Source organism: Acomys russatus, chromosome 28 (genome assembly GCF_903995435.1).
Source record: "Acomys russatus chromosome 28, mAcoRus1.1, whole genome shotgun sequence".
Classification (NCBI taxonomy): domain Eukaryota; kingdom Metazoa; phylum Chordata; class Mammalia; order Rodentia; family Muridae; genus Acomys; species Acomys russatus.
Window position 1 is genome coordinate 1,067,083 of NC_067164.1, and position 26,797 is coordinate 1,093,879.

The following is a 26,797-nucleotide window of genomic DNA, read 5'->3' on the forward strand; positions in this document are numbered from 1 at the left end:
TAAACTATCCCTCCCTCCCTCCCTCCCCACACCTTCCTCCCTCCCTCCCCACACCTTCCTCCCTCCTTTCTTCCCTCCTTTTTTCTCCCTCCTTCCCTCCCTCCCTCCCCCATCTTCTTCCCTTCTCTCCCTCCCTCCCTCCCTCCCCACACCTTCCTCCCTCCCTCCCTCTCCTTCCTTTCTCTCCCTCCCAGCCTCTTCCCTCTCCCTCCTCACTCCTTCCCCTTGTTAATAGGGTTTCTCTATTGAGCCATGACTGTCCTGGAACTTGCTATGTAGACCAGGCTGGCCTCAAATTCAGAGATCCTTTTGCTTCTAACTCCCAAGTGCTGGGATTAAAGGCATGAGCCACTGTGCCTGGCAACTTTCTTTTTTCCTTAATAATAAAAAGTAGAAAACCTGAAATGGAACAGGGAAAACTACATGTGCAAAGTCTGCCCTGTCCTGGGTATTTAAAATTTCACATTTTGCACTTCTCTTTGATTGCTACAGGAGGCATAAGTCAACTATGAAAACTCCCAACAAAGTGAACGAAGGTTTGAAACACTTCTCAATACCAGTGAATGCTTCTTCCTGGAACTTAGTTCAAACGTAGTCTGATACAGCATCTCCACAAAATTTTTCAAACAGGGGACATTGACTTCATTTTTAACAGCCTACGGAAAGAGTTAAGACAAACAGAGATAAATGGTGACTGCTGGTAAACTATAAACGCGTTACGAGACCTTTTGGCAAGGTCTGAAATAAGTTAATGATTCATGGAGATTTACATAGAAGGCCTATGTACCACATGTTGTAAAGCAAACCTGAAGTAGACCTGAGGTGAGCACACAGAGCGGGTGTGGAGGGACGGGCGTGGAAGAATGGGCCACCTGTGCCCTGCGGGTGCTGAGCGGCCTTTCGGATGAATTCTATAAGGAATTAGCTCTACGCTGAACCCAGCTCATTTATTGAACAAGCCTCTCTGCCCTGGTTCCTACAGCTTCATCCCTGGGAGACTGGATAGGCCACAGCATCTTCCTATGCCTCTCTCCCGAGCGCTTGCTCAGTTGTCGCCATCTCTCTCAAGATGGTACTTATATAACCATTCTCTATTTAGGAGTTCAACTCCTCTACCCTTAGCCAATCCCCCTTTCTGTGCACCCGTGTAAGCTCTTCACGGTGCCTGCCGTAGCATGACATCCAACATACGCTGCATCCAAGTTTATTCTCTGTTTGCATCCCAGAAATAAGCTGGAGAGTCACACAGAGTATTTCCTGGCTTGCTGGTGTCTATTTTCTATGCACAGATGAATTCCTGATAAGCGGAAAACACTGTATAATGAAGGGATAAAGGCAGGCCAGCCAAAGAGGGGAAGAAGATCACTAGAGATGCAGTATGTTTCAGGAACAAGACATCGCTTTTACAGAGGTTGAGGCATGTCCCCACAAATTTCCTATGGAGAGGCTCTACCCCACATACGCAAGAGTGAATGGACTTGAGGAAAAACTCACCATAGATAACAGATGACAATAATGACTGACTTAAAAAAAAAAAAAAGTCTTGTCTGCCTGTTAATAAAGTGAGTCTAGTTTATGGGACTAAACGTAAGGATGAAAGATGAGCAGGTTGACTGTGGTCATTTGCAAACCTTTAATTTACAGGTTTTATTTGTACCCATTAAAAAAAAACTTCCTAATTTAGCATTAAGCTAATAGCAAAAGCAGTTTTTGAAGCCGTGCCAACCACTGTCATTAATATTCAGTTTCTTAACTTCTTTTTAAGAAACAATCTTAGCCAGGAAGTGGTGGTACACACCTTTAATCCCAGCACTCGAGAGGCAGAGGCACTTGGGTCTGTATGAATTTGAGTCCAGCCTGGTATACAAAGTGAGTCCCAGGACAACCACAGCTACACACAGAAACCCTGTCTTGAAAAACCTATAGATAGACAGATAGGTAGATAGACAGATAGACAGATAGATAGATAGATGGATAGATGATAGATACATGCATACATACATACATTGATAGATGATAGATACGTACATACATGCATAGATAGATAGATAGATAGATAGATAGATAGATAGATAGATGAACAATCAATTTCTGGCTACCCCACCTCTCCTAAGCATATCCCAGAAGCAATAGCAATGCATGAGCACATCAGGCAGCTCATAAAAATACACAGACCACCAGACAACGCACAGAAGCGAGCACTTTCACTTCTCAACATAAAAATAAATATCTTCACTAAAATTTTAAGTAGAGTGAAATCTGAATAAAATGCAATCAACTTTCATATCTAGCCAAAAGAGGCTACATTTACCCTATCATTGATGATAACTGGAAAATAATACGAACCTATGAAATGATATGCAAAACAATCTACATCATTCAACATAACAAACCGTCCTCTGAGGAGCAGGTGCACAGGGCTAAGAGAGCCCGGCACTGGCTCACTGTCTTGTGAGAGTTTTTCGGGAAGAAAAGGTAGTACGTTTTTATATGCTGCATGCTATGAAGACATACTTACAGCGGCTACAGGGATGAGAATTTCCACAAATAAACCAGCGAGCGCATGTTTTATATCCTTATCTTTTACTTCTAAGAAATACTGAGCGCATTCCTTGAAAGGGAATAAAAGGGATGTTTAGATTGACAAAAGGGTGAAGAATTCATACTATCACACTTTCACAGACACTTGCTTATTTTATCACAAAGCTAAGGGCAAGATGGCCTGAATTTAAAACAGAGAGTCACTCTACATCAAAGGGAGTTACCACACATCAGACTTAAAAAAAAAAAAATCAGTAACAACGGCATTGGAAGTAATAGGAACAGGTAGTGCTGGGCTGACTGGCTGTCACCTGCATGAACTGAAAGGAGGCCTCGAAGTCTTCCACGGGGTACATCTTCACTCGGAAGAACTTCATCCCCATTACCAGGCTGATGACGCTCTGGACCACGTGCGGGCTCTGCTCCTTCTGTCGCAGCTCTTTCAACTCAGTCACGAACTTCTTCCTTACAGCCTGAAACCTTTAATATACATGGAAACATCATGGACTTGAATCAAAACCGCTAACTTCCCACACGATCGAAATCAGAGGATGTACATCCTGGTCTTAGGTGTCTCCTTTCTCCGCCCTCATCAGAAAAACCAGAAAAACACACTCAGTAAAATGTGACACTATGCTGATGCACTCTAGGTTTATTTTAAAGTTGGGAGCTCATAGAGGATATTTTCTTATGTTGTTGCTATTTATTAGTAACAATAAAATAACACCAAATAACATCCTCAAAAAAACATCATATAAATAAATCTCCAAATTTTAAAGCCCCTTTTAAAGTTTCTTATGACAGTTACATAGGGAACAGATCAGGGACAACAAATTAAACAAAGAGACAAACCAATCAATTGTAGGGTATTGATGACAACTGAAAATCAGTATCCTGAGTACAGAGGCATAGAAGAAAGGTGCTGATTTCCCTACGTGAATAGGATCAGAAGGTTTGCACTATGTGAGCCCAATGCTGAGTCCAAACCACCACTCTGTGTGACTAGAGCTTCTTTGCTTATATTTAAAACAGATATCTAAAGCCAAGCACTCTGGTACATGGATAGAACCAGAGGCTGCGACAGGATTGCCAAGAGGCCAATCTAGGCTATCTATGCAACAAGTTGTGGGTCAACCTAGGCTACAACGGCGAGACCCTGTCTTAGAAACAAAACAAAACAAAGCAAAACAAAAACCACCAACCAAAATTCCACAAGGACAATCAAAGATTGAGCTTAAATCACTGCAACCACAGAATGGCTCTGGACAACATTAGAAGGCATCCCTAGCCTCCATCAGTCTCTTCTCAAACTCCTTGGTGGAAATGCCCTCTGGGAGTGACTCTCTTGTCTGTGAGCCCCATCACAGCTCTCCATGCTCCTAGGTGTGACTCTCTTGTGGTGTGAGCCCCATCACAGCTCTCCATGCTCCCGTGTGTGACTCTCTTGTGATGTGAGCCCCATCACAGCTCTCTATGCACCCGGGTGTGACTCTCTTGTGGTGTGAGCCCCATCACAGCTCTCCATGCTCCTGGGTGTGACTCTCTTGTGGTGTGAGCCCCATCACAGCTTTCCATGCTCCTGGGTGTGACTGTCTTATGGAGTGAGCCCCATCACAGCTCTCCATACTCCTTATGTGCAGGAGTGGAAATGCTGCAGTGCTGTCCTATGGCACTGTGTTTCTTTCTCTCACAGCCTAAACGAGGGAGGCTGGTCACAGTGAATTACACTCCTTATCCCTGCCACAGAGTTATCTTGGCCAAGTAACTCAGTACACTCCCAAATTACTCTAGTTTGCTACTCTATTACTTAGAATTTCTGACTGACGTTTCTAAGACTGAGACACATTTTTATTTTTAAGAACCCCGTGAATTGCGATGTAAAGAAAAACCTATCACTGCTTATACCTAGGATTTTGTGTCCCATCACCTGAGTTGAGGAACCATTGTGGGCTAAGTGGAATTCAACATTAAGGTTTTATTTTGGGGCACGGGGTTGACCACTTAAAATACTCAAGCTATGTTCTAAGTCTGATGACATGAACTACACAAAGGTCTCTAGCATGTTAAAAAAAAGATTAAAATGTACTAAATAATGTACATTACTGAATGTTAAAATGCAAACTGCTGAACACTGATGACAATTAAGCTTTGCCTTCTAAGAATTTAAAATGGTTGTTATGTCATGATTCAGGATCAAAGACTCTTCAAAACCCACCCAGGTAAATGCAAACTGACACTATTCTCCTAACACACTCCCCAGTTGGAACAAAGGCAAACCCAAACACGTCCAGTTTTTGGAGCAACCAGAGAACCACGTTCTAGCCAACAGGAGACGGTTCAGTAGAGCCTGGTGAGCATGCCTTCTAAAGAGCATGCTCTTGAGTAATCTGGCATCTTTTATCCTTCCTTATTTGGTGCCTTTTCTAGCTACTGAAAACTATTTCATATTAAAACATGATGATTAGAATTCACTTCAGTGCAGGCTAAGAAATAAAAAGCACTCAACTGGAAAGCAATAAAATCAATTACCTCTGCCCAGAGTGCTAAATGAAAAGTTAAAACAAAACAAAACAAAACATTTCGCATGGGATTCTTATGAAACTGGAGTTGAAGCAATGCTTGAACTCTTCTGAACAATGTCTGACTGTGTGTGTGTGTGTACACTAGAAATAAGTGAATGCAAGCTACATAGTTCAGGGGTGGACAATGCTTGGGTAGGCCTCATGACAATTTGAGGACAAAAAGTGCAGGTGTGAAAGAAGCAGTGCGGGCCACCTGGGGAACAAAGCACTCTCGAGCGCACACGGTGGTTTCCGAAGCTTACTTTGACTGGGCAAGAACGCCGATGACCTCTGCGTATAAATCCGCAATGACGTGCACGTTGCCAGTGTTGGTTCCCGAATATCTAGAACAACAGAGTGAGCACGGGGGTTTCAGTACATGTTTTCTGACACACTCACCAGGTGCGGCAGCTCACACTTTTGATCCTGGGACCTGGGAAGCTGAGGCAGGAGGATGAGAGCGGCATGAGGCTAACATGAGCAACACAGTGAATCCCAGGCCAGCCTGGGCTATAGAGTGAAAGCCAGAAAGAATAAATAAATAAATAAACAAACAAACAAACCAATCAGAAGCAGCGTTTTATAGCAGCTTTGCTGACCACTTACAAGATAAAAACCATACAAGTTTTCTTCTGTATACATTTTTTTTTTTCGAGACAGGGTTTCTCTGTGTAGCCTTGGCTGCCCTAGACTCCCTCTGTAGACCAGGCTGGCCTCGAACTCACAGCAATCCGCCTGCCTCTGCCTCTGGAGTGCTGGGATTAAAGGAATGCGCCACCACGCCTGGCTTCTTCTGTACACATTTTAACTTGCCATGAAATGTATAAACTCTGGCTCTTATGAATCCAATCCACGGTGCTATGAATTATTTTTACAAAAGTGTTCCTATATTAGAGAAAGACTGAAAACAATGGGGAGATAATGGCTTTGATTCAAACTTGAGAGCCAGGACATCGCAATGCATGCCTGTCCTTCCAGCACTGGGGAGGCCAAGGCAAAACAGTCAAGAGTTCAAGGCCAGCCTAATCTACACAGCAACCTTAAGACAGCACAAAACAGGAGTGGTGAGGAGAGCATTCACATCTTACTTAAATAGCCTGAGTCTGGACTGCAGAAAAAGCAACCGCCTGAAGTCAGCTATACTTACCCTTCCTTGTGCTTAAAGTGCTTAAAAGCCAGGTTTAGAACCTCATGAACTAAGGGGTCGGGCACAGGGTGAACAGGAATCTAGAATTTAAAGAAAAGACATCATGTCAGGAAGATGTAAGTAACATAGCAGACTTAGTCTCATCATTCTGATATTACCAAAAATTTATTCCTAAGGCAATAAATGTCTTATAAGTAATTCAAGGAAAATGCACAAGCTACTATTTTACACCCGATGGTAGAACATCAAGTCTGACAACAGCAAGTCGGAGATAATGTTAGAGGCTTCCTAAGCATTGCTGGTGAGGCATAGGGTCTTTCCACACTGCCCAAGTGAGGGCATCACAGTGGGCCACTCACTCACATGTGGCACTGTGAGGTGCAGACTGTTCTGAGCTCAAGGCGGATGAGAAGTGCCTGTCCACAGCCAGGGCATGAGTTTCACAGCCTGGAGGATTTCACTCGATCTAGGGGTAAAGGCCTTCTGAACCAGCAAGAAGGCACATCACTACTGGAGACAGGATGTCAGCCCAGAGATGGGGCAGTGTACATAGGTCCCGCCGAGCAGCTGCTGGCCGACACAAATGTCCTCCCAGGCACTTCCCCAGACATCCAAAAGCCTTCTCTCCTAAGCTACCAGGTTGGCATACAAACTCCTGTCTAACACGTCTTTGCTGCTTCATTTCTTTCCTATAAAGGCCTTCAGATGCAGATCAAGTAAACCCTTTTGCCTGTCAGTCTGTCCTTTGTCAATTTAATTTGTAGGTCAAAACTACAACAGAATAAAACACTTCCTCTGCTTTGGAAAAAGATTTATTTGTATTTTCATTTTAGTTGTGTGTATGTATGAGGGTATGTGCATGGGAGTGTCTGGGCCCATGGAAGCTGCCAGCGTTGGGTCCCTAGAGCTGGAGTTACAGGCAGTTGTGAGCTGCTGCCCAACATTAGTGCTGGGAATCGAACTTGGGTCCTCTCCAAGAGCAGTAAGAGCTCTTCACCATTGAGCTATCTTTGCAGCCCACGTTCCCACTTTTCCATAGTAACAATTACAAGCCTAAAAACAAACATAGTGATGGTTACAATGGCCAATCTTAGTGCTAATTATAAATTCAAAATTAAGTACTAGATGACAATAAACAGTATTATTACTATCTTAAAAGAAAATTCAAAATCAAGAAAAACACCATTATAGGAACAAATATAAAACATTTTTTTAAAATTAAGACACTATGATAAAAATTAGCAAGATAGTGAGGAAGGAGGCCAGCAAAGGACTGAACTTGAAATCCATGTAATTAGGTTTAAATTATAGTTGGCCAACTCAGCAGTGGGCTCCCATGTAAACAAACATTTAAAACTAACAAACACAGACAGCCACAATGACACCAATGCTCACTGTACATCCTAGGCAAAACCACGACCTATTCAATCCCAAGGACCCGAGGTCCAATGCAAAGAGAAACAAAACCACAGGAGCTCCAGGTTTTCATAAAATCTTTGCCAATTGCTATATACCAGAATCCTATCACTAAGGTGAATCTGGGTGGTGACATCCACATAGCTGCACAGATGTCCCGCTTTCATTTTCCTGTATATTCTAGGACGTCTCAGAACTACCAGGCCACTGGCAGCCATGGCAGAAATCTATACAGTTGGCTAGAAGGTGTTGAGGCAGCGGCTGGAATCTCACTCCCTACCCCCTCCTTCTGCGAGGGAACGTCAATAGTCTACAGACTCTTGCAAATAGTCCCTGCTGTCCCAACGAAGAGGATGGCTGTTATGACGACAGGAGAGCAGAGCGCTAAGTGACACTATTCAGACAAACTTGCTATGTAAACTTGAGTTTCCGCTCCCTCTACAGCGCACGTGCAGTTTAAAGAACCATACTCTCCAGCAAACTTTGGGGCATTGCAAATGGAGATTCGCTCTTGTCTGCTCACCCGTTCCACCTTTCTCTAAAGGAGGCAAGGCCAAACTCACCTTCTGGAAACTCAGTGCAGATGGATGACTATGAGATGAAAATGCTGAGGCCAAGTCAAGGGGAGAACGGTAAGAGGCCAAGCCTCCTGAAGGCAGATGGCATGGCTCTTTTGCTCCCCCAGGACCAGTTTTCCTCTATTGGATCAACAGCTTATTAGCAGAGCCCCAAAGGGAACAATGAAATTGTTGGAATCACTGCTCTGAGCCCCATCATCTGAACCTAGCAGACATGGGCCACGAGATGAAGCAAACCTGAGTATCAAACAAGATGTGCTTGAATGACAGGCCCAACTCCCAGAATTCAGTTAACTGCTCACAATGTTCATCACGCAGGCCAGGCCCAGATATCTGTGACTGTAAAATAATGTAACCCCACATTTTTGGTGACTTGATTTGGGGAGGAAGGGGTAGCCCAGTGATGTGTGATATGAAAAGCAAGGTACCTTACTTAAATCTATGACTTCTCCAAAATATTCTGTATTTGCTCTATACTCCTAAATTCTACCAATTTCCAGGGGGACAGCACTTGGCCACTCAGAGGTGTCTATCGTCCTACCCTAGATAGACCACCATGATCAGCATCTTAAACACGCCCGCTGTAGCACTGTCTCCCATGGTTAACACCATCTACTCTGCTTACAATAGGTTTACAGGGTAGGTATTTGCCCTTTATATGAGGGAGATGAACTTCTGGGGTTGGTGTTTCTCTAGGATATTCTAAGTCCCCAGTTTCTAAAATTTAAAAAAAAAAAAAAAAGTATTTAAACAATGAAATAAAACGGTAACAGAATGCCTGGTCCACTCATACTGGATAAAGACTGCACTAAAATGTACAGAAGACTTTCAGAGCTCAAAATGGTCACAGCACGCATAACTCCTTATTTCAAGAATGAAAACAACTTGAACTGAATGGCAAAAAACAAAAAACAAACAAACAAACAAACACAGAGCAGAAATCTATCAGCTCAGGGACTCTATTTTTGTGGGGTAACAGTCTCATCTTCTCCTTGAACATTCCAAAAGTGTGGCTGCAGTGGCCACCACATGATACTCATAGCTTATCCCAGTGGCCACCTTGAGAAATTTTATCTTGTTATTGCTTCCTGTCACAAGGTCACCTGGTGAGTCACGGAGGCTTCTCTCCTCAAGAATGGCCAGGTTCACTTTCCCCACAGTGACATAAGGAGCGGAACACAGCAGGAGAGCAACACAGCCTGCCTTCCACAGCACACGAAGCCACAGGCCTTGGGCCTTCCTTGGGGCTACCCACTGGCATCTCACATGCAGCCCATGCATCTGAAAATGTCCAGCATCCGCCCACCAGTGAAAACCCCTCCATAGCAGGGTTGCTGACCTGGTCTCGTTGTCTCAATGAACATCTAACTCAGCCTAAGACCCAAAGTATCCTGGAGCTCCTAAATGCCAGTGTGTGGGTGACACACGATTCTGCCGGGCATCCCGAAAGCCCCCGCAACAGCACTGAAGCCTACAGTCGGCCTTTGCCACACCTTGCTCTTCTGAATGAGCACATGGTTGTGAAGGTTGAGGTGTCTCTACTTTATTGTTTAATTATTATTATTATTGTGTGGTGTGTATGGTTGGTGTGTGTGTGTCAGGGGAGTACACTTGCCTGTGTGTGAGTGCGGGACCTTAGGCCGATGTGAGATAGTTTCCTCAATCACTTCTCCAACACACTTGTTGAGACGGGTTCCTCAATAACTTAGATTGCCAGGCTGATGAGCTCCGAGGATTCAGCCATCTTATACCCGTGGCACGGGGGTTATACACAGTTTTTAGAACAGATGCTGGGGTCTGAACTCAGGTCCTCATGGTCCCACAGCAGACACGCTACCCACTGAACCACCTACCTAGCCCCTCTTCTCACTTTAAAAAAAAATGTGTATTTTTAAATCTTGAGTTAGTTTTATTCTCCCATGCTGAATAACTGCTATTTGATTTTATTTTTAATTTATGATTAAAACTTTAATTTGAAGAGACTGGCTGTTTTCCCTTAATTTCATAGAGCTTTATTTATTTTTTTTTTTTTTTCTTTATCATTAAAAGGCAAATTTGCAAATTTAGAAACAAAAGAACTATGGCATAGTTGCCCCTGCATCACTACAACTGAGGGCTTTTCTTTACTTGTAACAGCACACAGCAGAAAGCACCTCTGAAATCGGTTCTCACCTGGCAGCTGAAGGATGCTCTGCCCATGAGCCCATGCGTTTACAGAGGACAAACGGCTCTTGGAAAACAACTTAGCCTGAGTTTCCCCGGCAAGCAAGACAGACAGCTGGGAGATGAGTATGTGCCTTGGCCACCTCAGTGGGCTCAATGACTACAGAATCCTTCATGCATGAGAAAGAGTTCAAAACACGGTGGTAGGGAGCACGTGACTGCTACCTGGGGACAGATGATTTGCAGAAAGTCAGGGCTAAGTGCTGCCAGTAGCTGCCCCTTTTCACCACTGAGCCCAGTGCATGGATACCCTCGGGCTCCATGGACATCTGCCTGCTGCAGCACAGCCCAACTGCAACCCAACGTGGGTCTACTGAGCATGACAGAAGCAAAGGTCCTAGTGTGTTCAACACACAGTACGTCAACTGCCCGGACATCTACGAAGCTCTACACCACTTTGACACAAGAAAATCGGACTAGTCACGGTATTTTAGAAACCTCTACTGATTTTTATTTCATTTTCTATACATTTAGGGAAACTACTGTAAGAAACAGAAACAGCGCTGTGTTTTTGTGAAGAAGGATTCCTACAAAGAGTTTTAGAAGAAGGGTACCTACGCCCTCAGGGGCTCATGTTCCTCTGGCTGAGCATATCTGAACTCTGGTATGAGGAGATAGTCAAGGATGAGGGAAGGGCACTGCAGGGAGGGACAATGTGGCAACAGAAACTGGGTCATTATCAGTGGCAGCACATTGTTGTCTCCCACCTGAGTCCCTGCGAGTGATGAGTCAGCAAGGCCTTGTGGGGGGTGGGGCAAGGGGGTGGGTGGGGGGAGGATCTTGAAAAATGAGCCAACTAGAAAAACTTCTACAAGGCCTGTGCTTCCTGGTGCTGATGCTGTCCTGGGTTAGGAGAGCTGTGTGAACTGCATAGGCTGAGAGGAGACGGCAGGCTGCGGGCTGCGGGCTGCGGGCTGCAGGCAGGGGAGGGCACCCCTACACACAGGTTACTTGCTGTGAGTGGGCTGAAGCTCTGACGCCTGACTCCTGAGCTCTGGGTTCTTCCAAAGGTGCACCATAGAGCACAGAAACAGTGCACACGTGTCACAGGACCATAGAAGTCAGCACGGAAGTGAGCCACGGGGTACAGTCTAGTTCACCAGTGGCCAGGGCCCTTTCTTCCCATAATTCTCCTGCCCTACTTACTTTGGGCTTTTAACATCTTGGCATCCTGGCTGCACTCAGAGATCAGAGGAACCAAATCTGGCCTGTTAGCACAAGTCACAGAGGAAATCTGATTCCCGGATGTACTAAAAATCCACCGCCACCAACAACAAAAGCTTTACAAAATGTATATGCTAAGGTGACTTTGACTTTTGTTTAACTCATTTATCTCTTCTTGCATATTTGTTATGTTTTTTATTTGCAAATAACTGCCTGTTCACATATGTTGTAAAAACAAATACAACGTACACATGATCCTATAATCCAAGTAGATGCTATGTTAACTAAATCAGTGTAGGCAGCAAATTACTTTTAGATTTGACATTTGCTATTCCTTTACGCGTCATCCTAGGTAACCAAAATGAAACCCCTATCAAAACACATCAGAAGGAAAATGTATTTTCTTTTTTAAACTTTTTAATTTTCTCCCTAACCACAAGTCTATGGCTAGAAATATGAGGATTGCTCCTTTAGCAATACATAATGTCTTAAAGACTGCAAACTTAAAAACAAAAGAAGACAGCCTTCAAGTCCATGTCCATACAAGTATTTGTATGCACATATTTATTAATTTTCAATAAATGACATGTCTGACAGTTTTTATATCTTTACTTGCACCTCATGGAGACTAAGTGGGGGGTGGGGGAGGAGAAGGGACACAGTAGCAAATGACAGGCAGTATTCACAGCTAAAAGTCCCGACTTAACATGAATTCCACTCACTCCATTCTTGCTAACATGATTCTGCATCATTTGAAGGTAGAAAAAACAGGGACAGAGCAGGCAAGCCCAAGGCAGCAGAAACACCTGTGATTATGTTCAATGATCTAGTTACTGTGTGGGCCAGAATCTGAGATAACAGCCTCAATGCAGAGCCAGAAACAGGAAGGCGTAGGACACGGGGGTGGGGTGTGTGTGGGGGTGGGGAGAACTCAGGCACTAACCTGCTTTAGAACTTCAACCAAAACTAAACAAAAGATGAAGTCCACAGCTAAGTCCCGTCGTTCTAGAAGGTAATCTCTCTCTCGGTGCTGCTCATCTCTGAAACAAGAACCCAAAGTGAGGATCGCGTTGAGACTCCCAAGTTTCAAAGTGGCTACTGTATAGTGGCTGTTTTGTGCTGTTTATTGTGTTCCTCCTTAGCACAAGTACCTGTGAGCGTGAGTGAGTGTGTGAGTGTGTGTGTGTGCGTGTGTGTGTGTGTGTTTCAGTATCCCATTGCATGCAAGGCATGTTCTATCAGACACTGGTCATTCATACATGTTTCACTGTTCTATCAACTAGAAATAAGCCTCATCTTAAAAGGAAGGGAAACACTGCAATTTTCACCCAGAAAATCTAGCATAGCTTCATAGTTCATTGGTGTCTTTTTATTTTTATTTTTTGTTATGAATTAAACTAAAGCACTAACTTTTCTAGATAAAAACGCAATGTGGGTAACTTTCTCATGCATCTAAGGTGGAACTTTACATGTGACGAAACAAAGCACAGTCCTAAGGCACAAGTAATCGCTTGAATGCAGATGTTCTACGTAACCCAAAATCCCTTCCAGAACTTGGAAGGAGCAGAGCAGCTCTTCAGGTACCAATACTTTAGTTCTTCCTGCATTGCTGTACTTCCTTTCACGAACACGCCAGCTGGGCCTTCCCTTGAGTCTGGACCACTGAGTTATCTCCGACTGTCCTTGTAAGCCTCACACTGAATTCTGGGATGGCTCTCCTAAGATTTTTTTCTGTCTAGCTATCCTGGTGACGGACACCCCAAACCTACAACTGATAAAGATTATTAAAGTTTAAGCATGGATTCTCCCTCATTCTCACCATTGCCCATGGGTATAAACTCAGTCTGCCGTGTTCCTAGCCAAATGACACAATCTCGGCTTGACAGCACCATCAGTCTCTCCACTGCGGGTGTCTCACACCCAGGTAAGACAGAGTTAAACAGGCCACTTACCCCTTAGACTTTGTGCTAGACCTAGGCCTGTACTCGTAAGATTCATCGTCAGTTCCGTTCTGGCGCCGGTACCAGTCAAACAAGGTTCGGAGTAAGGAGGGGAGACAGTGCTCGGCCACTGAGCTCATGGAGCTGATCAGCTGAAAGGCAAGAAGAGCCAATGTAATTACAGAAGACAGCGGCGGCGGAAACCTCCCAACTCTATGAGCCACCTCATGGAAATGCACAGAGACAGCAACTTAAATGAAATAATGCGTGTCTTAGAGCTAAAAGATGGGCCAAGGCTTTAGCTATGCAATGAAATAAAAATCAGCCTAAGACTTAGTAATGATTAAACTGTATCCCAAACCAACCAGTTTAGCATAGTAGCTTGTGATCACTGGCACTCACATGCTACTTGTGGTGTGTGTGTGTGTGTGTGTGTGTGTGTGTGTGTGTGTGTGTGTGTGTGTGTACACCACATCCCTGATTGGACTCATGGATACTTCTGGAGAGCAGTGAGGTACACAGGTGAACCACTGGTTTTTTGTTTGTTTGTTTTTCTCACAAATATTCTACACACGCCTTGTTCAAACCGTTCTTGCTCTTGCCCTGTCAGCAGTCAATGCTTATATAAATAAGACTCCAAAATGTTGCCAGTTTCTGAGTGATGAAGTTCAAAACACAGAGAAGACTGCATTATGTGAAGCTGGTGGGAAAGGCTATGACACAGAGGAACCATAATTACTCTGATATCCACAAAATAACATGGTAGAGCCACACTGAAGACAAACTTCTAGTGACACATAAATGGATGACATGATGATGTGTAGAGTGGCAAACAGATGAAACGTGCTGTGTCCTTGATGCTGTCTGAACACATTGGTTTGCATCTGCAATGCCCCTGGTGGCTCACATGTCAAAGGGTTAGTGTTCAGCTGGTGCTGGCATTGGAAACTGTGGTGCTTTTAAGAGGTCGAGGCTCCTGGCAGGAAGTGGACTGCCGGGGGTAGTCCCTTGAAGGGAATGCTGGGAGCCTACCCCTTGCTGTTTCTCTCTTTACTTCTTAGCCATCTCAAGCTACTACCAGAATATACTGCACCTCCACAGGCAGGATGTAACAGGATCAAGTGACCACAGACCGCAACCTCTGATTCCAGGAGCCACAGTAAACCTTTCTTCCATCCGAGTTAAATACCTTGGGTACTTTGTCACAGCAACAGAAAGTGACTATCACCAAACATGAGATAAACCTTGAGATATCACCTTTCTGGAATAAACCCAACGTTCCTAGGCGCCATGGCTGTGTCTCATCAGGAACTCCAAGAAAAAGTCCTCTTTTCCAGGGTATTTTTACACCTGATTCAACCCACTGCTTCTAAAATTAGCATTTTAAAACAGTGTATAGTAGATGCTCCATGGAATTCTGTCGCCTTATCTAAAACATGCAGCCTGTAGAATAGTCAGGGGCTTGCTCATCTCTGTGCGCACAGAAAGTGTCTTTTAATGAAGATAAATTGATGTCTCTAGACATCAAATTAATCCCCTGGTGTTTCATGATCTTTATAAACCTCAAAATAAACTTTATCCAGAAAACGATAAGAACATGGCATGGCTTATTGAATTCCCCGGGCTCTTTTTCACTATTTAGGCCCTGTAGGCTTCTTTGAGTTCCCTGACTTGCTTTAGCCGCCATTCATTATACATTACTGTAATTGGACATGCTTTGTAATACTGGAAATTACTGTCAAAATAAGATCTTAATTCTATTGTTCAATGTGTTTTTAAAATTACATTTTACTAAAATGAGTAGTGTGCCTCAAACAAAACTTCATTTAGAATCTAAGAAAGAAGAACGAAACACTGTCTGCTCTGCTGAGCGCGTTAAACAGTTCATACCACACGCTGCATCTTTCAGCGAGCCAACCGTCTAGCACATATTTTCAGGTTTTGATTTCTTTTCTTTTCAAGACAGGGTTTCTCTGTGTAGCCTTGGCTGTCCTGGATTCGATCTGTAGACCAACCAGGCCGGCTTGGAACTCATAGCAATCCACCTGCCTCTGCCTTCCCGAGTGCTGGGATCAAAGACGCGAGCCACCATGCCCGGCTTTATTTGTAATTTTAAGTGACCATTTACATTTTTTTTTTTTTTTAAATGTCAGAAAATTTCCTAAAAATGGTGTTGAGTCAGAGTTCAAACCCTGATTACACACTCACTGACGGAGCCAGACGCTAATGGTTTCTTTACTCCTGCAGTGACGTAAGCCTTGAAAAGGACCGAGTAACCAGCGTTACCTTCCAGCCTGTGGTTTCATTGTAGACCAGTATCTATTCACTCAGTGCATGCAGAGCGCTGGTTCCCAGAGAGCAGGCTGTAAATGCCAGTGCTCTATGGTAGAACCCTTTCTTGGTGATGAAGATTTTAAAAACTATAGTCGGATCCAGCAGCACAGGCTCCTGGTGAGGCTCAGCCAGTAGTTCCAAGCTGTCAGCTTTATCTGCTCAGCTAATCTAATGTAAGCATATTCACTTCCTTTTCCTAGGCACAGTATTTCGGAAGGCAGCCGTGCTCACCAGTATAACACCAATGCACCAATAGAGACAGTATTGTAACTAAACAGGCCTGTGAATGCTAGTTACACCAGAATGTTATTTTAAATAATCAACATGTTAAAAAAAAATGATAATGATACAAGGGTGTGTGAGTCAACATTTAATTTCAGCAGAGGGAAAAAATTTTAAAAAATGAACAGACTTTAGATATTGGAATTCCATATACAGGTTTCCAAGAACCACAACAGGTGAAAATATGCTAAAGGTTAAAAGGTAATGTTAAATTGTTATGTTTAAAAGGTATGATAACATAATGTAAGAATTCTAGATCCTAGGGCTAGGAGTGGTGGGGCTCGTCTCTTATTCCAGCATTTGGAAAGCGGGGACAGGTGCATTTCAGAGAGCATAAGGCCAGTCTGACTTACACAGTGAGACCCCGCCTCAAACACATGAATAAATAAACTGTAGAAACACACTTGGAGCAAGAGGAGGTAGAAGGATTTAGTGAGCTTCCTGGGAAAACATGCAGAGGCATGTTAAAGACGTGAAGTCTTAAAGTGCTAAGTGAACTAAAGCCACGCCGGCTCCTTGTCCTGCTGCACAGAGTCCACCCCCCCGCCCCCAAACAGGAATAAACAGGAGCACTGCACAAGATGGAGGACTTTCTCGATGGTGGGCATGCGCCAACTGGATTATTAGGACAGATGTAGTTCTTCGAAGAAAGACTCTTCCCCCCAAATGATGATACCTGGTCAAACTGCAGATCTTCACCCCTCTGAAGAGATCTGGATAGCAGCTTCTCCTGTAATAATAATAAATACATACAGCTTAGATAGAAGGCATTAGACGACCACCGTGTGGCCAGCAGCTCCTTTTACTTCTGTGCCATGTCTTAACAGGTTGCTTTAAAGAAAGGGAAACCTCCACCTCAGCTTCACCACAGCGTGGGGTTCAAACTACTCCCAAGCAAGGGACATCATGGCCACTCTCTAAATAAAGTGGCTCTGTTGACGATGATTCTCAGGTTAAGAAATTAAAATTCAACAAAGGACCTGTTTGAATTCAAGTTCAAATGTTCACCATTACGTTTTCATTAGTTTGTTCGTCTATTGAACCAGTGTGGGCTAGGTTAGGGGTCCAGTGCGATGGTAGAATGACTAAGTGTGAGAGCCTGGCTGCCAGTACGAGAAAGAGAGAGACAGACAGAGACAGAGACAAGGACGTATATGGAGGCAGCAAGGAAGAGAAAAGATCACTTGGCAGGTGAGGCAGCCTGTACTCCACCATTGGGGAAGCTGGAGCAGGAGGGAGTTTGGGGCCGATTTGGACTACATAGTAAGCTGCAGGCCAGTGTGGTTACGGGGCACAAAGGGAGGCCCTGTCTCAGAGGCGTGGGGTGGGGAACACAAGTGTTTATAAATAGCATCCTCATCTAGTGAGGTGGCCTGGCCTGGTCTGTGAGGGCGTGTAGCTAGATCTGGGAGCCGGCTGGAGGGCTTGAGATCTCTGAGCTTTGCTTTTCTCATTTGAAAATAAAAACAAAAGATTTATATATATACATAAATGAATAAACATAATATTAAGTGCTGTTTTCAGAAGTCAGCTAGTTTAAGGTGGGGTGGGGATCTATCCAGTTCTTTCTATGCACTGAAATTGTTTAGAGGAGAAATTGTTAGAGTGCCTGGGCCCACTGCACTAGAAAAATGAGTTCATTCCTCGCCCCCACCTCAAACATTACTTAGATGTACAGACCCTGCTCAAAGCAGTTCTCAGTGTACAGTCCCTGTTCAAGGAGGACTGATGGAGGAAGTCATTTTGTACATGACCTCTTTTTTTAAAAACAGATTTATATTATTTTAAATTGTGTGTATACACAAGTGAGTGCAGGTGCCTGCCCACAGAGGCCAGAGGTGTGGGGTCCCCCAGAGGTGTGGGAATCACAGATGACTTAACCTCCTGTGACCCTCCCACCAGGCATGTCTCTGGCCTCCGTGAATACCTTCACTCACACGTACATGCCTCCACACACTCTCCCACCAGGTGTGTCTCTGGCCTCTGTGAACACCTGCACTCACATGTACATGCCTCTACACAGACACGTGTCAATGAAATGAAAGATGTGTAGGATTTGTTACATTGTCTGTATTTGACAATTGCACATATTACTGGACACATTAATAAACTCATTCACCAATAACGCATCGATATCATACTGGAGAAATCAAAGCGCTCCGCCTTGGTGACACCTGACCACCGGAGGGCTCACGCTGAATTCTCCACTTTCCCTGGGTCTTCCATCTTCCGCCTGTTGTATGCGTCTGAATCTGTGCCTGGCTGGAGGCTGCCTTGTGACTCTGTTTGTCCCTGTGTGTCTGTGTGCTGTTGGAGCGGGGTGTGACTGTGAGCGTTCCTAACAAAGGCCTTCGCTCTGTATTTATTGAACACAGCAGAAAGCATCACGTGAGGGAGGGATGAGGGACACGTTACAGAAGTCTGAGTCTTACAAGGCACTGGCTCCAACTGACCCCAGTTGGCAGGAATAACAAACAGGGCCATAAGCATCCTTGTTTATCATGCAATAGCTGTATGTTGAGTTAAATATTTCTGCTGGATATTCATTTATAAGGCTATTTTTTGGTTTTTTTGTTTTGCCTAGTTGCTGTTTCCAGCAAATTATTATCAGAACACACACGTATTGCTTTGGGTGAGGGGCACAGACGAGTACAAAATGTAAGATTATAGCTTAGGGTGTAATTTAAGATTAAGATTAGAGTGTAAAAGATGCTTACACGGAAACTCCAAGGCAGGTTAAACAAACAGGCTGAGTATACAGTAGGACGGCAGTCTTAAGTCTTAAGTGACCCCATAGTGTATTATTAACTCTGGCTGTGAGGTCCAGCAAAGGTTCCAGACTCTTAGAATGTAAGCGATAGCTTCAGAATACTGCACAGCCACAATGAGAAGCAAGAGGTTAAAAAAGGGTAAGTAAACTAAAACGAATGAAGCCCACAGCTTATTCTGCTGTTTAAGAACAAAAACAAGGAGAGTAAGGGGAAAATGGGAGGGAGGGAGGAATGGGAGGATACAAGGGATGGGATAACAACTGAGATGTAATATGAATAAATTAATAAAATATATCTTAAAAAGAATAAAAACAAAAAACCTCCAATCAATTAGAAGAATTTAATAAATGGAGATACATGTGATTGCCAAGCAAACAAAAAAAAAAGGGGGGGGGGATGCCTTAATGTGTAGTGTATTTGATCTGAATTACTTAGATAGGACTTTTCTACCTGAGAAACAATTTTCTTGATTCTAGTCATGTTTGTTTTATGTATTTAGACTTATGTCTTCAGTGTATAAGAGCTAATATCATCCATCAAAAGGCATTACACTGAGGCTGGGGATATAACTCCCTGGGGTGTCCAGCACCCCCAAAAGAAAACAAAATGCGCCGCCATGTCTGTGAACACCTCCTGCCCCAGGATCCCATAGTTGATGAGAGGGACTCATTTTCTTCTGTGGTGTAGACTCTGATCAAGTGTCCACACTCCTGTAAGCAACTCTAATGAAACTCACTGGGTCATTAAAAAAAAAAAAAATTAAAAACAAAAATTGAAAGTAAAGGAGAGGCTAGTTTGGAAGAAGACAGCTGCAGAGAGGGGAATAAATAGGCAATGAGGAGTGTGACCAAGATACATGTGTACATGTGTGAACATGTAGAGGGGAACGGATGGGCAATGAGGAGTGTGACCAAGATACATGTGTACATGTGTGAACATGTAGAGGGGAACGGATGGGCAATGAGGAGTGTGACCAAGATACATGTGTACATGTGTGAACATGTAGAGGGGAACGGATGGGCAATGAGGAGTGTGACCAAGATACATGTGTACATGTGTGAACATGTAGAGGGGAACGGATGGGCAATGAGGAGTGTGACCAAGATACATGTGTACATGTGTGAACATGTAGAGGGGAACGGATGGGCAATGAGGAGTGTGACCAAGATACATGTGTACATGTGTGAACATGCAGAGGGGAACGGATGGGCAATGAGGAGTGTGACCAAGATACATGTGTACATGTGTGAACATGCAGAGGAGAACAAATGGGCAATGAGGAGTGTGACCAAGATACATGTGTACATGTGTGAACATGTAGAGGGGAACGGATGGGCAATGAGGAGTGTGACCAAGATACATGTGTACATGTGTGAACATGTAGAGGGGAACGGATGGGCAATGAGGAGTGTGACCAAGATACATGTGTACATGTGTGAACATGTAGAGGGGAACGGATGGGCAATGGGGAGTGTGACCAAGATACATGTGTACATGTGTGAACATGTAGAGGGGAACGGATGGGCAATGGGAGTGTGACCAAGATACATGTGTACATGCGTGAACATGTAGAGGGGAACGGATGGGCAATGGGGAGTGTGACCAAGATACATGTGTACATGTGTGAACATGCAGAGGGGACGGATGGGCAATGGGGAGTGGTGACCAAGATACATGTGTACATGTGTGAACATGCAGAGGGGAACGGATGGGCAATGGGAGTGTGACCAGATACATGTGTACATGCGTGAACATGTAGAGGAGAACGGATGGCAATGAGGAGTGTGACCAAGATACATGTGTACATGCGTGAACTGTAGAGGGGAACGGATGGCAATGAGGAGTGTGACCAAGATACATGTGTACATGTGTGAACATGTAGAGGAGAACGGATGGGCAATGGGGAGTGTGACCAAGATACATGTGTACATGTGTGAACATGCAGAGGGGAACGGATGGGCAATGAGGAGTGTGACCAAGATACATATGTACATGTGTGAACATGTAGAGGAGAACAAATGGTCAATGGGAAGTGTGACCAAGATACATATGTACATGTGTGAACATGTAGAGGAATTTTAACTCGGAACATGGCTGCTCTGGCAAGAGATCACATCCAAAGACCTTCTGGGTCAGTGTGATCCAGCTCGAATCTAAACAACGCCTATAATCCACGAGACAGCGGCAAGCAGATCCAAGTTCAAGGCCAGCCTGGTATAGAGCAAGTTTCAGGTAAAGAAAAGCTTAGGTCCAGGCATGGTGGTGCACACCTTTAATCCCAAATGAAGGTAAAATTAGTTTGTAGAAGAAAGCACCCATGTTTGAAAGTGATGTCTAACTGAGTGACAGAAAAAAGTGATGAATCAGAGAAAGATTTGACAGAACAGGATATGCCCAACTCTCATGAGAAGGGGGCGGGGAGGCAGTTTTACTAGGAGAGCAAACTCAGGTGAAGACCAACTCAGGTGAAGCAAACTCAGGTGAGGCAGAGTGAGAAAGAGCCAAGAGGTTAAAGCATATTCCTGGAGTTAGAGGCCAAGCAGAGCAATTCAGCAGCCAGATTGAATCAGTCAGCTGGGAGGGGCGTTTGAGCCAGAACAGCTGAGTTGAACCAGCCAGCCCAGAGCTCAGAAGGAACAAGTAAGGGTGAGCTTAGTAAGCAGCAAGTCTCAGAGGCTGAAAACATCCTAGGCCTAGGTTAGATTGTACAGAGGCTAGAAGCTTCCAGGACTAGGCCTAGGCTAGCAGACAGAGGCATGGGAGTGGGTAAAGGGGGGTGGGGATACAGACAGACAGACGGACAGATGGAGTTGGAGGAAGCACATTAACTAAAGAATTGTACCAGTATGTAAGTACAAACTGAGGCAATTATTGAGAACACCATGAAGACTTAATAATATCTAATTGTGATGTTACTGTGAGTGCTAACTTGACCTGATTTAAAAAAAAAAAAAAATGCCAAGGCAGCTGAGACAAAGCATCATTTCCGGGTATGCTGGTGAAGGACATTTCAGTCAATGGGCTGAGGAGAGAGGGTCTACCCATCCAATCTGCTGAGGGTAGACTGAACTTAGAAAACATAAATGTATGAAGATTTTCCAGTAGCCCTCAAGTTTCCTAATTCTATGTGTGTGTGTGTGTCTAATTCTTATCAAAATAAAACAAGTCTATTCACCACAGTTGTAAAATATCATCCTTTTACATGTGGCAGATAGGATATGAGACCCCTGAGAGCACCGATCTCTAAGTCTATTCATAAAGACCTGTGCTAAGGTTTCTTTCATGTAGTAGGCACAGCAAGAGAGAGACGGAAGACAGGAGGATCAGGAGTTCAAGGTCACGCTCAGCTACATAATAGATTCAAGACATGTCAGTCCGGGCTCCATGAGATACTGTCTTAAAAAACAAAATTCATACTTTCCCTTTTTTTTTTTTCTACTTTTTCATGATTTAAAAAAATTATTTCTTTTTATTTTATGTGTATGAATGTTCTGACCTCATGTTTGTGCACTGCAAATGCGCATAAGTCAGAAGAGGGCATCAGATCCCTTGGAACTGTAGTTGCAGATGGCTGTGGGTCACCATGTAGGTGCTGGGAACTGAAGTGCTCTTAACCACAGAGCCTTCCCCCAGCTTCTCTCATTTTCCTTAATATAAAAATTAATAATGATTCTAAGACTCATAACCCTTCACAGTCTAGCTTGCTTCTTAACCACTAAGACAATACCAGAAATAACCTTCATAGGAATTCAAGCCAAAGCTAGAAAGAGAAAGAAAGAGAAAGTAAAAGTGTCACTGGGTGACAATGATTCCAGGTTTATGTGCCTGCTTGGGATCACTCGTCACCCATCCAACAAAATGGAAAAAGATCCCCACCTTCCTCCTGCAGCTGACACAGAGAGAGCAGCAGGAATCTACAGGGAATGGACAAGGACAGGGGGTGAAGCGGGACTGACACCTCAGACAGAACAGACTGAGGAGAGAATGTCATTTGAGCAAAGCCACAGGGAAGCCTGCTGGGCAGGAAGTGAAGGAAAGGTAGCCTGTTGGTGTTCTGAGACTTCTGAAAGGCTCAGAACTCGGCACACCGGGTGTTCTGAAGGGACAGACCACTACAAGGGAGACAAAACTAAAGAGGGCTGGCTGAAGTTTAGCGCTGGCCTACCAAGCACAGCACCCTGGATTCGGTTCCAAACCCATGTAAACCAGGCAATGCATACTTGAATCCTTTCGCTTTAAAAGTAGAGGCAGGAGACCAGAAGATCAAGGCCACTGCTGTCTACATAGGGAGTTCAAAGCCAGCTTTGATCTTGGATGCTTGAGACCTTGTCTCAGTGGGGGCTGGGGTGAGGGCCGGTTGAGCACTTAGTTGTTTTGAAGAAGTCTGGAAGAACTTTAGACTCTTCTTCCAATCCCTCTACCCACCCTTAGCAAAGGGAAAAACAGAGGAGTCCCAACTGAAGGTTTTGACCTCACTTATGTCTGTGCACCGCACATGCCTGGTGCCCACGTAAGTCAGAAGAGGGCATCAGGTCCTTCCAAATACAACTGAAGATGCAGTCTCATTCCAAAGACAGGGAAGTTAAGTACAGCAACCCCCCCGCCCCACCACCACCATGCTAGCTGTGGGGTTGAATAGGAATGAAGCCATAGGCTCATCTATCTGCTGGCTTAGTCACAGGGCTGGGACAGGTGGTGTGGCAGTGTTGGAGGAAGTGTGTCACTGAGGGTGGGCTTTAAGGGTTCAAAAGCCCTCACCACCACTGCCCCACTTCCTCCTTCTACCTAAAGATTAGGCTGTAGTTTTCAGGTGCTCTAGCACCGTGCGTGCCATGTCTGCGTCATGACCCTCACCATGAGAGAGAATGGATGAAGGCTCTGAAACTTTAAGCAAGCTCCCAAGTAACGCCTTCCTTTATAGGAGCTGCTGTGGGCTTCACATGTCAGCCACAGAACAGCGACTAAGACACTATCCAAAACCCAGATTGTCCCATCCAGGAGTCTGCAGGTCTTCTTAAGAGACCCTGAATGGTTTCCAGAGAAAGAGCTGACGTGGCCCAGGCCAGGGATTACACAGGAAGATTGTGGCCCATGTGGTCTGTGCCTACAGTAAGCAGTTTACAGCCTTGTTCTTAAAAAGAGCATGCTAAAAGTAAACATGGCGGGGCTGGCCGAGGTGGCTTAGCAGCTAAGAGCACCGGCTGCTTTAGCAGAGGACCCAGGTGCAGCTCGCAGAGCATGCATGGTGGCTTACACCCATCCATAACTCCAGTTCAAGGATCTGACACCCTCTTATGGCACTCACAGTACACATGCATACATGCAGGCAAACTACACGTGCACATAAAAATTGAATAAAAAATTGAACAATTTTAAAAAATTGTTTTGGAAAACACGGCAGCAGAAGGTAGAAACCAACCTAAAGACACAGTGCAACAAACCAAACATAAAATTGCACGTATGTTTAATATTCACAACCAACAATGTAAATTTGAGTACTTTTGAAATGCAGGGCCTAAAACAAAACACAAAAAATCTGAATCAGCAGATGACTAGCCAGCATCCCTTTTTCCATCTTCTTTCTAGTCACTGGCAATGGACCCAATTAATGGGTAAGCTTGGAAAGGCCTGGGTCGTTAGTCAAGATCGATCCATCCTCCCTTAGCAGAAATCACTGGGCTGCCTAGCATGTGGACAGCCATGCCAATCAACTGCCTGCTCTTCCCGAACCTCCCTCCTAAAGTGAAAATGAAATTAGAGGCAGAAAATCAAGCTCAGCTAGTCTTCAGCGGCCTCTGTAGCTGTCCTTCACTTTCGTTCCTGACACGGGGATGAAGAGGCTGCTTCTACCATTTCACTGCCAGGTTGAGTCCTTGCAGCACCTCGCAGCCCTACCATCGGGAGACTGACCGTGAGCCGGGCCAGAGTCGTCCACGTGACCTGCCCTGAGAGCTGCCCCTTAGGAACCCAGGGTGTGGGTGGCTGCTTACTACCTCAGAAGGTAGAGAGTAAGCTTCCAGACAGATGAAATTGCAAAGAGAGCACACGAAGCTATCTCCTAACACTGTCATGGGATCAGGGTCTACGTGCCTTCGTTGCCTTGATGCTATGAATTTCCAATCTATCTAGACTCGGATAGAAGTAAAAACTGGGCTGACTGCGTTCTGACCTAGATAAGGAGGAACTGCTTTGTCATATGGGAGTGCCATGGAGAACAACTCTTTAAGCTACGGTGACGACCAGGGGGGTATTCGTGGTGTGTCAGGGAGTAAGCAAGAACGCCTCTTCTTTCAAAGCGTGCTGAGGGGAAAGCAAAATCCATGTTGCAATGGAATTTTTTTTTAAAGATGTGTTTTTATCTTATACGTAAAAGTGTTCTGCCTGCATGTATGTCTGTACATCCCACATGTGTACGTAGTACTGGCAGAGGCCAGGAGAGAGTGTCAGATTCTCTGGAACTGGAGTTACAGATGGTTGTGAGCCATCATGTGGGTGCAGGGAACCAAACCAGGTCATCTGAAGTGCAGCTAGTGCCCCTAACTGTTGAGCCATCACTCCTGCCCTCATAACGGACTGTCGAGTCGACTTTTATGATCTAATCTTAAGAAGTCTGTTATGGGCTCCGCCCACTCTCTCCAGGACTCCGCCCATGCTCTCCTAGGCCCCGCCCATGCACTTCTGGGCCACGCCCATGCTCTCCAGGACTCTGCCCACTCTCTCCAGGACGACTCTCAGACGCTCTGCCTTGAACAGTGGCACCACATTTTCTGAGACACAGCTGCGCCTCTTAGGGCTAAACTCAACGTAGAATGAAAACGTGTGTGAAACTGCAGGCACCAGAGAAGACACAGAACCAGCCAGGATACAACATAGCCATGTACGTGTTTATTTATTCATGAATATTCATATGTGTGTGTGTACTGGTGTATAAATACATATTGACCCATAGTATGTACAAATCACTATATAGACAACATGTTATAGTAAAACATTTATCTTGGTGTAGGGCCACTGTGTTAGCGGGAGCAGAGGGGGAAGTTCAGAAAGGGTACAACGTACAAAAGGCTGCATACTTGACCAGAACCTGGACTTACAGATCCTCAGTGACGGCCCCAGAGCAGGATGGTGATGACACGTGTGTTGCAGAAAGCAAAGTGAGCACATGGAAAGCAACACCATGGTGACCTGCTGTGCGAGGTTGCGCGCTCCGGCACTGAGTCTGACCTGGGACAAGACCTCAGTGACGACACTGGTTTTACCGACTAAGTGGGGGCGTGAAGTGAATTTAGAGACTTGGTCATATTGCTAATCCTCTCGTTTGAAGAATTTCAAAATTAAACTTCTTCCAAGAGTATGGACTATTTGAGACTCCACAGGACCACATGTGTGAAACTGTTGCCAAGAGTTTTATAAAACAGGTAATGTTTTTAAGTATGTGGTGCAAGAAGAAAACTGCAGCTGTGGATAGATAGGCCCTGGGTATTCAATACACTAGATTTCTCTTTGAAATGTCTTGTAAAATTTTTTTTTTCCTTTTCTTAACTATGTGCTGTTCAAGATGGCTCCCATGGCTATTCATTGTACCATTGAAAGAGCACTGAAAAGAAAAATTAACATTTTGTAGATTCAGCATATTTATAATTAAAACTTATGGTTGTTAATTATATCAGTAAAGTCTTATAATCTTTATGTCTCAAAACAGAACTCTAAACCAGGAGTAGTGGTGCATGCCTTTAATCTTAGCACTTGGGAGGCAAAAGCAGGTGGATCTCTGAGTTTGAGGCCAGGCTGGTCTACATAGTGAGTTCCAGGATAGCCAAAGTTACATACTGAAACCCTG

General features: G+C 44.5%; 1 protein-coding gene across 5 annotated transcripts in view; it reads right to left on the bottom strand.

Moving 5' to 3' along the window:
* Positions 1-26,797, bottom strand: part of Fryl (FRY like transcription coactivator) — a 143,888-nt gene that overhangs the window by 96,020 nt on the left and 21,071 nt on the right. For all 5 annotated transcript variants that reach the window (XM_051170788.1, XM_051170785.1, XM_051170784.1 and 2 more), the window contains exons 3-10: positions 16,863-16,916; positions 13,583-13,722; positions 12,574-12,670; positions 6,250-6,329; positions 5,366-5,446; positions 2,853-3,021; positions 2,519-2,611; positions 558-656 (exon numbers count right to left, since the gene is read on the bottom strand). In XM_051170788.1, the coding sequence (XP_051026745.1) occupies positions 558-656; positions 2,519-2,611; positions 2,853-3,021; positions 5,366-5,446; positions 6,250-6,329; positions 12,574-12,670; positions 13,583-13,722; positions 16,863-16,916 (813 nt within the window). The remainder of the gene's footprint in view (positions 1-557; positions 657-2,518; positions 2,612-2,852; positions 3,022-5,365; positions 5,447-6,249; positions 6,330-12,573; positions 12,671-13,582; positions 13,723-16,862; positions 16,917-26,797) is intronic.